At 49.1% G+C, this 12,017-nt stretch overlaps 1 protein-coding gene across 5 annotated transcripts in view; it reads left to right on the top strand.

The window, feature by feature from the left end:
- The window catches only part of Afap1l2 (actin filament associated protein 1 like 2), a 90,888-nt gene that overhangs the window by 52,655 nt on the left and 26,216 nt on the right, over positions 1-12,017 (top strand). For all 5 annotated transcript variants that reach the window (XM_048807375.1, XM_048807374.1, XM_048807378.1 and 2 more), the window contains 3 exons: positions 2,691-2,819; positions 8,859-8,930; positions 10,206-10,300. In XM_048807375.1, the coding sequence (XP_048663332.1) occupies positions 2,691-2,819; positions 8,859-8,930; positions 10,206-10,300 (296 nt within the window). The remainder of the gene's footprint in view (positions 1-2,690; positions 2,820-8,858; positions 8,931-10,205; positions 10,301-12,017) is intronic.

The following is a 12,017-nucleotide window of genomic DNA, read 5'->3' as shown; positions in this document are numbered from 1 at the left end:
CTTTTGTCTCTTAAGAGCCAGGCACATACTTCCCATCCTTTTGCTCACATGAAATGTAAACAAAGGCTGTTTTCCAGGAACCAGGAAACTTTGGGGAAAAGCTGAGGATGTGGAAGTGATACGAGGGTTTCACTTTTCATGCTTTTCCCTCCACTCAGTCAGTCTGAAGTAGCCACGGAGGCACAGCCCAGAGAAGTCCACCGGGTCAGAGAACCGTGGTGGAGACGCCGCTGCCTTGCAGGGCCCTTTGGCTCTTTCTGGTCTGCAGGAGCGGAGTCCACAGCTCCAAGTCGTGTTCCTCATATTCTTTCTTTGTTTTCCTTTTTAACGTCTTTAAACTCACTGCTAAAGCCTGTGGAGATCCTGCAGCCCACAGGAAACCCATGAATAGCTATTAAAAACAAAGCAAGACCCGACCTAAGGCCTCTCCATTTTATTATTTTTAAAAAAATCTTCTCTGGGGCCAGCTCAGGGGGACCCTGAATAAACTCTTGTTGACTTAATAGCAATAGAGCTTTGTTCACAGAAGTCAGACTTATAAGGCTGGGTGATGGATCCTCCTGACTTTATTTCAGGAAAGAATCCTAACTTGGCTGTCATCTCTCTCCCTCTGTTCCCTAGTTTAATTCCATTCTTCAGCTCTGTGCCACCTCTAGGACTCTCCGCTTTGGCTCAGTTGTCCAGACACAGCAGCTCCATCAGCTTGGACCAGGACAGGGCGACTGGCAGTGTGGCTCCTGGTCCTTGGTGAGCCGATGTGGTTATAGCAGGGCCTGGGGCTGAGGCAGGGGCTCCAGCTGGGACGCCCTGCTGGCTCAGATGGTGGAAACCCTTTCCCATGAAGATGACAGATGCTGGGTGCCTCGTCTTGCAATACCCATGGTGCCCAGGCTTCCCTGATACGTCTCTGTCGTCTTATGAAGGCCCTGTGGCTCATCCTCTTTGGTCAAGCATTTGGTCTCCTGGCAGAGCCTGGTCTCTGCCATGTTCTCTCGTGTGTCCCAGGCTGCCTGCCTCCTTCCCTCTGGCTATTTATAAAGCTGCTCATTGTGGTTACAGGTCTGACCAGCAGTGCCAGGAAGACAGGGCAGAGGGTGAACAAAGTAGTGTGGACTTGCCTCAGTGGGCCTTTTTTTTCTCTCCAACATTGATTGGCTCCCAGAGTGAGACTGCTACAGGACTGTTCAGAAGGAGAGGGAGCACCTGGTCTGGCTTGAAGCAGGGGCTGTGATGCAAGCAAGGCCACCAGAGGCTCCAGATGGTAGCAAGTTGCTGGGGGCCTACTTTAGAATAGCTAGTCCATGTGGGAAGTTTAGGGGTTGGTTTCATTTAGGCTAATTGTGGGGGGGGGGGAGATAATTATTTGGGTTCTCAGTGTTGTTCTGTACTGTGAAACTAGAAAAGTAAGCTGAGATCTTTTTCAAATCGCCTTTCCTTTCTCATGTTCTATCCTAATGCCAGATCTTAGATTTTCAGGGGACTTCCTTTCAGTTCTGATCCAGGCAATAAATTTATTTTTCCTGTACACTGCTATGGAGTGACTTTGGTACACAATAATAATAAGAATGGGTTGGCTTTGCTTTCATTCATTCACTCCATCAATAAATGTTTATTGGACATTATGCCAGACCCTGGAAATGTGAACTAGACATAGAGCTTGTCCTTGGAGCTTATAGTTAAATAGTGACACAGGAAGTTACATGATAGCACAGTAGAGCTGGGAGAGGGTATGTGTTTCTTGTTGCTGCTGTAACAAACTTCCAAGCTTAGGGTCTCAAAGCAACATAAGATCATTAACTTTTAGTGCTAAAGAAGAGATTTAAGCACCCACAGGCTCTGTTCCTTCTAGGGCCTTCCAGAGGGGCCAGTATCAAAGGGATCATCTGTCAAAGGAGCCCTCACTGTTCCAGAGGCCCAGAGAAGGCATCCCAGGAGGAATGGTATCTAGACCAAGACCAGAGGGATGTAGGATCTGCCAGAGGAGGAGACCATGGCATGGGAATGCCAGAGGAGCACAGTGGCTGGGCTGCAAAGTGAGGTGATGAATGTGAGGCTGACACTGTAGAGTCTGGAGAAGGCCAGTAGGGCATCAGGGGAACAGAAGCCGCTTTTAATGGTGGGTATCTGTGATCCGATTTGTGCTTTAGAGAGCCATGTAGCCAAACCAAGATCAGGCTTGGAGCCATAGGATTTCAGAGCTGGAAGGAACTTTATGAAGTATTTATTAAAGGACCTGAGAGGCTTAAATAATAGTTTCAAAGTCTCCCAGAGAGAACCAAGATGAAAATGACCCTGATTATAACCACACCTCTGAGAGCAGAGCGCATGACTGGCAGAACATCTGGAGGCTGTGTTTTGTTTTCCCACAGAACCTCGTGAGGGCGTGTATTAACAATGGAAGGTTTATACTCAGGGTGTTGGGCCAACCTGGCCACTGTTGCTTCTCCAGCAAATGGTAGACCTGCGACTGTGGCTGAGGTTATCCATCTCCAAGTCAAGGGCCTGTTTCTCTCTCAATGTGACCCTAGAACTGAGAACGCCACCTCCTGGCTGGGTACCCTGAGTGCTGCCAGGCCTCACATCCAACCAGAGGGATGGTGGGTGGATGCTGCAGGATCCAGAAGTGTATCCGAGCTGGGCCTTTGGGGAGAAGGAGCCACTGAAAGATCTCTCCTGTTTTTGGTCTGTAGCCCTGGAGCAGCTCCTGTCAGAGCTGGACCTCTTCCTCAAGATTCTGGACCAGGAGAACCTGAGCAGCACCGCCGTGGTGAAGAAGAGTGGCCTGGCAGAGCTCCTCCGGCTTTACACCAAGAGCAGCAGTAAGTGTGGGCCCAGGGCAAGGAGAGACCCCACGGAGATAGAAAGAGGGCTTGTTCGACATCTCAGGCTGCCATAGCAAAATGCCAAAGACAGGTGGCTTAACAACAGACATTTATTCTCACACTTCTGGAGGCCAAAAATCTGGGATCAAGGAGTCGGCAGGCCAGGCTCCTTCTGATTCTTGTCTCCTTGGCTTGCCGGTGAGCGTCTTCTCTCCCAGTGCCCCTGCAAGGTCCTCCCTCTGCATGTGTCTGTCCTAATCTCCTCTTCTTGTAGGGACATCAGTCATGTTGAATTAGGGCCCAACCTTGTGACTTCATTCTAAGTTACCCCTTTATAGACCCGTGTTCAAATATAACCATAGTCTGAGGTCTTGAGGGCTAGGATTTAACCTATGGTTTAGTGTACAGGGGCACAATTCAGCCATAACAATGGCTGCAGGGGTGACGTGACTTAAGTGGGAGCCCCTGAAATATCTGAGCACTCAGCCTGAGTGAAGTATTAAACAAGTATTTTTAAAAAATTTTTTAGTTGTAGTTGGACACAATACCTTTATCTATCTATTTATTTATTTATTTTAATGTGATGCTGAGGATCAAACCCAGAGCCTTGCAGGTGCTAGGCAAGCGCTCTACCGCTGAGCCACAACCTCAGCCCCTAAACAAAGTATTTTCAAAACTCTCTTCCTTACCTATTAAAAGTAGAGAAGAGGTAAATGAACCATTATAATAACACCCAAGACTGAACTGAGTGAGTCCCCTGCACACATATGAACTTGTTTCATCTTTAAGATGCCCCTCTGGGGTTGGTCTTGCTATTACAGAGAGGGAAACAGAGGCCCAAAGAGTTCAAATCACTTTTCCAGTATTATACAATCTAAAGGTAAAAGAGGAAAATGTCCTTAAGACCCTGTAACTCACAGAATCCTAAATTTATCTTTCCCATCTTTTTTACTGTGGTAGTTTACATATAATAAAGTGTGCTGATCTTAAGTACACAAGTGCTTGAGTTTTGAAAATGGTCTGGACCTGTGTAACCACCACACAAAACAAGACATAGAATATCTCTGTTATCTAGAAGGTTCTGTCTTGCCCCATCTCAGTTAATTCCCTTTCCACCCCCACCCAAGGGAACCCTTGCTCTAATTTCTCTTGCCATAGAAGGGCATCCTGGAGCTTTGTACAAATGGAATCCTACGTGAGTCCCTGTGGCTTTGTCTATGCTGTTGGGCATGCCACTCATATGTTCTTTTATTGCTGCGGACTGTTTCATTCTGGGAACACACCACAATCTGCTTATCTATTTATTTGCTGATGGACATTTGAATTGCTCTCAGATTTCTGCTTTAAGGCTACTATGAAGGTTCTGTTCCAGTCTTCTTGGGGGACATATGGTTTCATTTCTAGCGGACTAGGAATTTTTTTTTAAAAAAGAAAAACCTTGTCCATAAGAGTTGAGTTGAATTTATGTCAGGTGTTTGGACAATGGGAAGTGCTATTTGGGGACAGTAAGGGCATCTTATCCATCTGCCTCTTGGTAGGAGCAGCTCAAGTCTGTGCCAGGGGAGGGAAGTCTCCACCTGCTCCAGGCCAGAAATGCTCCCTGCAGCCAGCCTGAATCTGCCAGGCAGCACTTAAAGGCTCCTTCGCCCTTCTTTGTTCCCAGGGACAAGTGTTTCTGTTCTTTGAGTGACAGAGACAGGTAGGGCTGACGCTTGTTGCTGGGTGCCCATCAGCTTCCCTCTTGGGAGAGCTCTGCTCAGGGGTGCTCTCCTGGAGCCCCGCCTTACCATCACTGTTCCCCGGGCCACCCGGCAGTTCCCAGGCTCCTCCTGGCTTTGTAGCAGCGTCAGCCTGCACATCAAAGACACGCGCCCTCCGTGAGAACAACAGAGGGGAAATCTCAGAACAAAGCAGGAAAGCCAGGGAGGGCTGATTCACTCTGAAGCAGGATTCATCTGTGGAATCCTTTAAAGCACACTCCCCAGACCTTTCAAGATGTGCTCGGACTTGAGAACATCAATTAGAAAGACCGCCTCTGTCAGGAGTCGGAACACACCTCTTTATTATGGGTCTGTCGCATAGTTCTTGGTGTGAACGCACTGGCAGTGCTTCCTGTATTGGGTCCCTTTTTGGTTTAACATGCTGCACAGCTTCTGCAGGGGACCTTTGTTCTGCTCTGATTTACCCTTATAAACTCAGTCCTTCCCCACCCTGCCAGGGCAGGCAGCTTGTGACGGTGGAAGGCTGCTGAGAACTGGTCAGGGGACTCCCCAGTGCGCATCATCTGGAGTGGCCCCAGATTGCTGATAAATGTGCCCGGCCATTCTGAGAGCTCTGCCATGGCTCATATTCTCAGAGGTGCTGCCCACTTGCTGATAGTCGCTGTCCGACAGAGAACTTCTCTTCTGGTCCTATTTGTATCCCTTCAACTGCAGAGAAGGTAGAAGAGCAGATGATATTGACTATGCATTTACTGTGTCCTGGCACACCACTTAATGTCTTTAGTGCTATAAACAATGTCATTTAATCCTCATCTCAAATCTGTGTGGGAGTCAATGTCTCCATTTTACCAACAAGGGAACAAGGGCTTAGAAAGTCACTTGCCCAGGGCCTCATGATAGTGAGGGATGAAGCCAGGGCAGGCAGACCTGACCCTTATACTCCCCCACCTCCCCGGGCTCAGTGGCACCCCATTACCTGTTGTGCTGCCCGGGACCCAATCCTAAACACCTTCCACCCACCCTGAAGTTAAAGCATCCTTCTTCCTCAGGGCTGTCCAGGCCTGCCTCACTGTGTATCTACTAAAAACTTGGCTCATTCTGGGGATCTTGCAGATGGGGGCTGGCTGGTCATTTCAAGATAGCCTGTGGTCCACATGGGCTGCACTGCTATTTGCATGTGCGCCGCAGGGTGTGAGTGAGTTTATCATGTGCTTTGAAGTGGAATTGTTCATTTGAGTTTCTGAGTTTTTAATTTCTTAGCATAACACAAATTCTCTACCCTCTCCACTTTTTGTCTGGGCGATGAGGTCAAGGCACACATTGAGGTCTGTTTGTCATGGGCTTGGCCACCTGTGGCCTGTTTGATCCTTTGTCAGTAAGAGCCATACCGTCACCCCCCTGCTCAGCAGCTCCTGAGTTTCAGTGGCTGCCCCTCTGTTGAGCACTTCAAATGCTCTTGTCTACCCAAATGTCACAAAGAGCATCATGTCCTTCCTCTCCCCCGACCCTAGTTCCATGAGAAAAACCTCCCTTTGCAGATAAGGACAGACCACCCCCACCCCAAGAATGCCACACTTGCTCTAAGCTTTACTGGCTCATTTTCCCAACACCATCTATGGCTGCCCTCACTTCCTACCTGCTGCGTAACTCTTCAGGCAGGGTCTCTCTCCCACCAGATCAGTGGGTTCATGAACCTGGAGATGACATCTTTGTGGTTCTCTGCTGTATCCCCAGCTCCTGGCACATTGCTGATGCTCAACATGCTTCTAAAAAGTGAATGAGTGAATGATAGAAGGTTCTCCAGACCAAGGCTGTGGCCTAGGACTGCTTAGGGCCAAGTTTACTGTATTTTTTGCACAATTACAAAGATTTTGGGGAGCCTTCCATAACCAGCCTGGGTAGTCTAGATTAGTCAGCCTTTGGGAATCAAAACCATGTCAATCACAGGCCTGCAGAGTGCTCAGTGTGGGAGCATGCAGACTCCAGGAGTGGTGAGTTTCCTTTGTAATGTTCGAATCATCTCAGGGAGAAAGCATCTGCTCAGAATCTAACAGTTAAACAGCCACAACAATGTCTTGCCTTTTATTTTTTCACACAGAAGTGTGAACTTGGTCAATGATATAAAAAAAGAAATGAACATAAAATGACACTATTTATGGACTTCTAGTTCCTTTTTCTGATTTTTATCAATGTCATCTGAGTATTTTTATATAGTTGTGGTTTGCCTCTGTTTCTGCTTTACATTATTTTTATATTTAGAATTGCTAGATGTACACATTTCCATGTGTCAGCAGTTCACATACTTTTTCTTTCTTTCTTTTTTTTTTTGCTACTCTGAAACTTGATAGTTTAGCTCTTAAGTCATGACTGTCTTTGCAAATAACAGACTTAGAACAACCTTGTTATTTTTTAAGGTGCAGAGTGTCCATGGAATGTTCAACTAGCCCAATTTTGGTGGGTGCTTAACTCGTATTTTCTGAAAACATTTCTCATACAATATTGCAATGAGCATCCTCAAAATTTTGTTCATGTGCTGGAGTTCATCTGTAGGATAAATTTTTGGCAGTGGAAATGCTGGGACAAAGAATATGAACATGTGGGCTGCGGTTGTAGCTCAGTGGTAGAGAGCTTGCCTAGCACATGCAAGGCTCTGGGTTCGATCCTCAGCACTTCATAAAAAATAAATAAATAAAATAAAGCTATTGTGTCCAACTACAACTAAAAAAGAAAAGAAAAGAAAAGAATATGAACATGTAAAATATCCTCCAAAATCACCTTAAAAACTATTATGTCAATTAACACACTCTCCACTAATTCATTTATTTTTCAAAGGTGTCCAGCTATTCTATAGGTTGATGCGCGGTGGTTTATTTTACCATTTTTCTATTGTTGAGCCTTTGTGTGATTTGCCATGTTTTAGGCTGTCATTTGTAATATTGGTCAGCCCTAAGCCTAGATTACTTTTTCAGATCCCCTAATATTTAACTTTCATATGCTTGAAAACTTCACAGTTAAGTGGAAACATCATGATTGTTTTTCACACTATAAAGACAAGAAACTGAGGTGTAAGGGATAGATGTTTTGCCCAGAAATATGCTGTTAAAAGCAGAGAATCCTGCCTCCTGCCCCCGCTGCTGAGCACTTGTCCCCTGAGCTGTGCTCTGCAAAAGGCACCACTGGCCCCTCTGTATCTCAGCTGGTGGAAGAGCACAGTTACACCTCACAGCTTCCTCCCATAAACGGCTGCCATTCTTGACACAGGTTGACCCCACCAACTTGTCCTGGCAGGGCTGGGCACTGAGGTGTCAGTCCTGTGGGCTGACCACCCTTCCAGCCTCTTCCTGCATCTCTTGGTTCTCTGCGCTGTTTTGTAGGCCTTTGGCTGGAGTCTAGAAGGTTTGTGGCCGGGGAACAGACCAACCCTCAATTGCCTCCTTCGCCAGGGGTTTGAATTGGGTCTCTTGGCTCAGGATCACTCTCAAACCACTAGAATTTATCAGCCACAAGTTTCTAGGAAATGCAAATTGAGGGCTGCAAAAGAACTTCAGGAGGGTTTAGAAGAGGAATGGTGTTAGGATGAACCCTTCCACTGAATCTGAAGAACATACCTGGGATTAGAAATTGAGCAGCTGGCCAGAGGCTAGCTCTCCTCCCCCACAGGCACTGCAAGGTGACCCGCCTGCACACAGGCATTCTAAAGGAGGGGATGGGTTGGGCAACTGTCTATGGGGTAGATGGGGTTCCCCATTCTCCTTCCCAGCCTTCTTACCCTTAGAACTCATGACTTGGCTCTCAGCACCCCACCCACCCACCCACTAGGAGCCAAATGCACCCACTTAGGGGTCTAGGAGACAAAGAAACTTCCTGGTCCTTAGAGTGACCTATCTTATCTAGTCATCTCTCTAATAAATTCATACAAGTAATTCAGATTAGCATGAGAATGATAGGAAATATTTTAAATGTAAATGTAAATGAAATGGTAGGAAACCTAGAGACGACAGGTCCTGGCGGAACATGCGGAAGATCTTTGAGGTATGAGTGTCTTCGACTTCTGACTTCCGATTGTCATTCCCAAAGCTGTCCTTCCTGTCCTGCCCTTCCCCTCGTCCCCTACCACCCCAGGCTAATAAACTAGCAGTCAGCAGTTTGCAGTTTCTTGTTTGGAAACCTCTTGGCTCTCTATGATGGATCTTAACCAACTTAAAGTGCTGAGTGCTTTTACTGGAACCTAAGCAGAGGAAAGCATCTTGGGGGTATTGTTTTTCTCTGGAAGTCACACATGAAGTCACACAAAGTCTTTATTCTCCTCCTGCAGGTTCTGATGAGGAGTACATTTACATGAACAAAGTGACAGTCAACAGGCAGAATGCTGAGTCTCAGGACAAAGGTACAGGGCTGGGACGGCTGGCTCACAGGAGATGGAGGGAAGTACAAGGCTCAGCTCCCTCGCTCCCCCTTTCTTCCAGCCAGCGTGCAGACAGGCCTGGAGGAGTTATTTTTGGAAGACGCATTTTGGTTGGTGGTATTTTGGGTTGATGTATTTTCGGTGTTTCAGCGGGCCGCCACCTTCTTGCCCATTGAGGAAGGAATCTGTCCCTGCAATCTCCTTTTCCTAGCATCATCCCAAGAACAGGAAGTCATAATTCAGATGTGCCGGGAGCACAGCTGTGTGTGGTGCTGATCCCACGATTCCAGCTTTGTGTCTTTTGATAGGGGAGGAGGGAGGAGAAATGCTGTGAGCAACTATTTTAATATTCAAAGAAGATGCACCAAGGGGTCTCGTGAGCAGAACATTTTCTCTTTTACTGGAAGGATATGTGGCATCTGGTCCTTGTCCTCTAGATCTTCTGCTCACTGCTATTTCCCTTTCAATCTCCGGTCTGATGGGACCCCAGGGGGCCCAGAGGTTTGCCCAGCTTCCCAGTGGCAAAGGAGGAGGCATAAGAAGCTCTGCCTCCCAACTCCCAAGCCTGCCACTCAGATGGCAAGGTTTAGAGAGCGATAGGAACATGGCTTCAGAGCACTGAGCCCTAGAAGGCTTGGAGAAGGCAGCCCCTTGAGCTCCAAGGGTCAGAGCTGCGCAAGCTGTCTGGCTGGAGCTGGCTGGATTGGCCAGAACGATGGGGCCCAGAAGGGCCTTCGAACTCCCTTGCAAGGGCCCAGAGGGGTAATGGCCTAACTTCCTTGTGTGGCAGCCCCTCCTTCTTCCCCTACCTCCAAGCTGGGGACTGCAGACCTATCTGATGACACTCCCACTCTGCCCAGGGTCATTCACCTTTGGGGTCAACCGTGGGAGGAGACGGCCATAATCACAGGGTCGGTGCTAAGAGCAGCTCAATATAGTGCCTGCCGGCAGCGCTCTGGTTGCTGCAGCTCTGTGGCTGGGCCATTTTTGACATGGGGTAGGTGGGTGGGGGCTGCGGAGCCTGCCAGAAACCCCAAGCCGGTTCCTTCTGGGGACTCTGCCCATGACCGGGCACTGGTGCACCCTATTCTTGGAGGTGAAACAACTTTGGCTTCAGGGACAGCCTGCCTGGGTAATTATCACCTGCTCAAATAGAAGGCATGTGACGGGTCGGACGAGCGACCAGACATTCCTGGGTAATGAGACCCAGCCATGAGGCCAGGCACACCTCACCAACGCCTCTCTTGCTCCCTACAGTGCCTGAGGAGCAGGGCCCACTGAGCAATGGGGGACCTGGCCAGCACACCTTGGCCCCTCAGAAGAGCCTTCCAGACCTCCCTCCACCCAAGACAGTAAGTGTTCATCCAGGGCCCCCGGTTTTCCTGACTTAGGCCCTGGGAATTTCTGCTTGTCCTCAGAAGTATTGTACCAAGTTTCTGGCATTTTCTGAGCATTCTCTATGAGCATGAGGCAAAGGAAACTGAGCCAAGGAAGCTCCACAGGTGACTTGTCATTGGCCCAGGCCACCGTATTCCCCATGCTAAAGGTGATGGGAATGGGGAGATTCTATCAAGTGTCCCCGTGTGTCTAACACCATGCTGGTCCCTTTCCCCAGAGTCACATGAGAGGGTCCACGTACAGCTGTGGTGTCCAGCTCAGGCCACTGTGACCTTCTGAAACTGTAAATCTTACCACTGCTCATTTCCTGCTTGAGACCTCCCCATGGTTCTTGTTAACTTAGAAAAAGACGTTCCTTGACGTTGCTCCGGGCCTGCACGTCCAGCCAGTTCCCTCTCCACTGGCCTCACTCCTGCTCCTGGGTTCTACCACTGCTGTGGAACCTGCTGTAGGGACTCTACTTCCTCTGCCACTGGGTCTTCTGTGACTGTCACTGCCTTATCTCCCATCTGGGCTTCCCCTAGCCGAGCTGCATGGGGCATCCCACTCTTGCTCTGCCTGTTAGTACCACCCCTTCGCCCCTCCATGGTACCTGCCACTCTTGACAAGATCTTCTTCTTATTTGTCTCCTCCCCAGGACAGGAACTGTGTCTTCCACTTACTACTTCATGTCCAGTGGGGCACACAGTAGGCCACACACACATAGTCGTTTATTGGGTGAGTGGATAGGTGGATGGATGGGTGGGTTGGATTATAGAACTCTGAAGACATGGGTTCAGGTGCCAGGGCTGCCAGGCACTAGCTCTTGCACCCGGAGAAGGTTATTTAAGGTCTGTAGCTCTGTGTCTCCTGATGTTAAGTGACGTTGGCGTGTGTCTCACTCTTGGTGGTGGTCACTGGGCTGAGGGTGTAGGCCACACAGCGCTGTGTGGCATTCTTCTGGCGTTCAGTGAGGTGGGTGGCAGCGTCCTTGCTTTATGGGTGAGGAGCCCAACATCTCACAGTAGCAGCATCAGGATTCAAACCCGGGCATTTGCCCCATGGAGCATGGTTGGGGCTGGTTTCTTAGAGAAAGTAGAGGGCCACAGCTGGGGTGATTTATGCAGGAGGCAGGGGGCCTTGGTGTCCACCTCAGCAGGAAACTGAATCCATGGTCCCTCTGAGCTCCAGCCACATGACCCATTGCTGATCTTTAAGCTCATGTCACCATTGAAGGGGTCCCAACCCCAGAATGGCTCTGGACGCCCCCTGCCCTCACGCTTTGCTGAGGCAGCAGTCTCCTCCAGCTGGTGAGTGACTCTGCCACACAGGCCAAGGGCCCTTCCGCAGTGCCTGGGACCCTTCCCCATTGCATGGGGGCCCTCAGGCTGGTGACGGCTGGTGGGACTCTCTGTCTTGGGCTAGGTGATCCTTGATGGACTGATCTTAGTCTTTGGGTATCCCCATGGTGCTGACGTCACCAGGGACTGCCCCACCCTGAGCTCTACCCACTTCCTGAGCACAGGCACCATCCCCCCCACCCATCAAGGGGTGGCTGTTCTCATCGTGGTTTTCCATGTGAAGGAAGAAGCTTAGAGGGCCCCACGGTAGGGGGATTTGAATCTGGTTTGTGCCACTTCTGTGTGGCAGAGTTAGCATGGCTTCCCTCATCTTGCCCCCCCCCCCCCCCCC

This window comes from Marmota marmota, unplaced genomic scaffold (assembly GCF_001458135.2).
Source record: "Marmota marmota marmota unplaced genomic scaffold, marMar, whole genome shotgun sequence".
Lineage (NCBI taxonomy): Eukaryota > Metazoa > Chordata > Mammalia > Rodentia > Sciuridae > Marmota > Marmota marmota.
The sequence above is the reverse complement of the archived record's forward strand: the minus strand, read 5'-3'. Positions and strand labels throughout refer to the sequence as shown.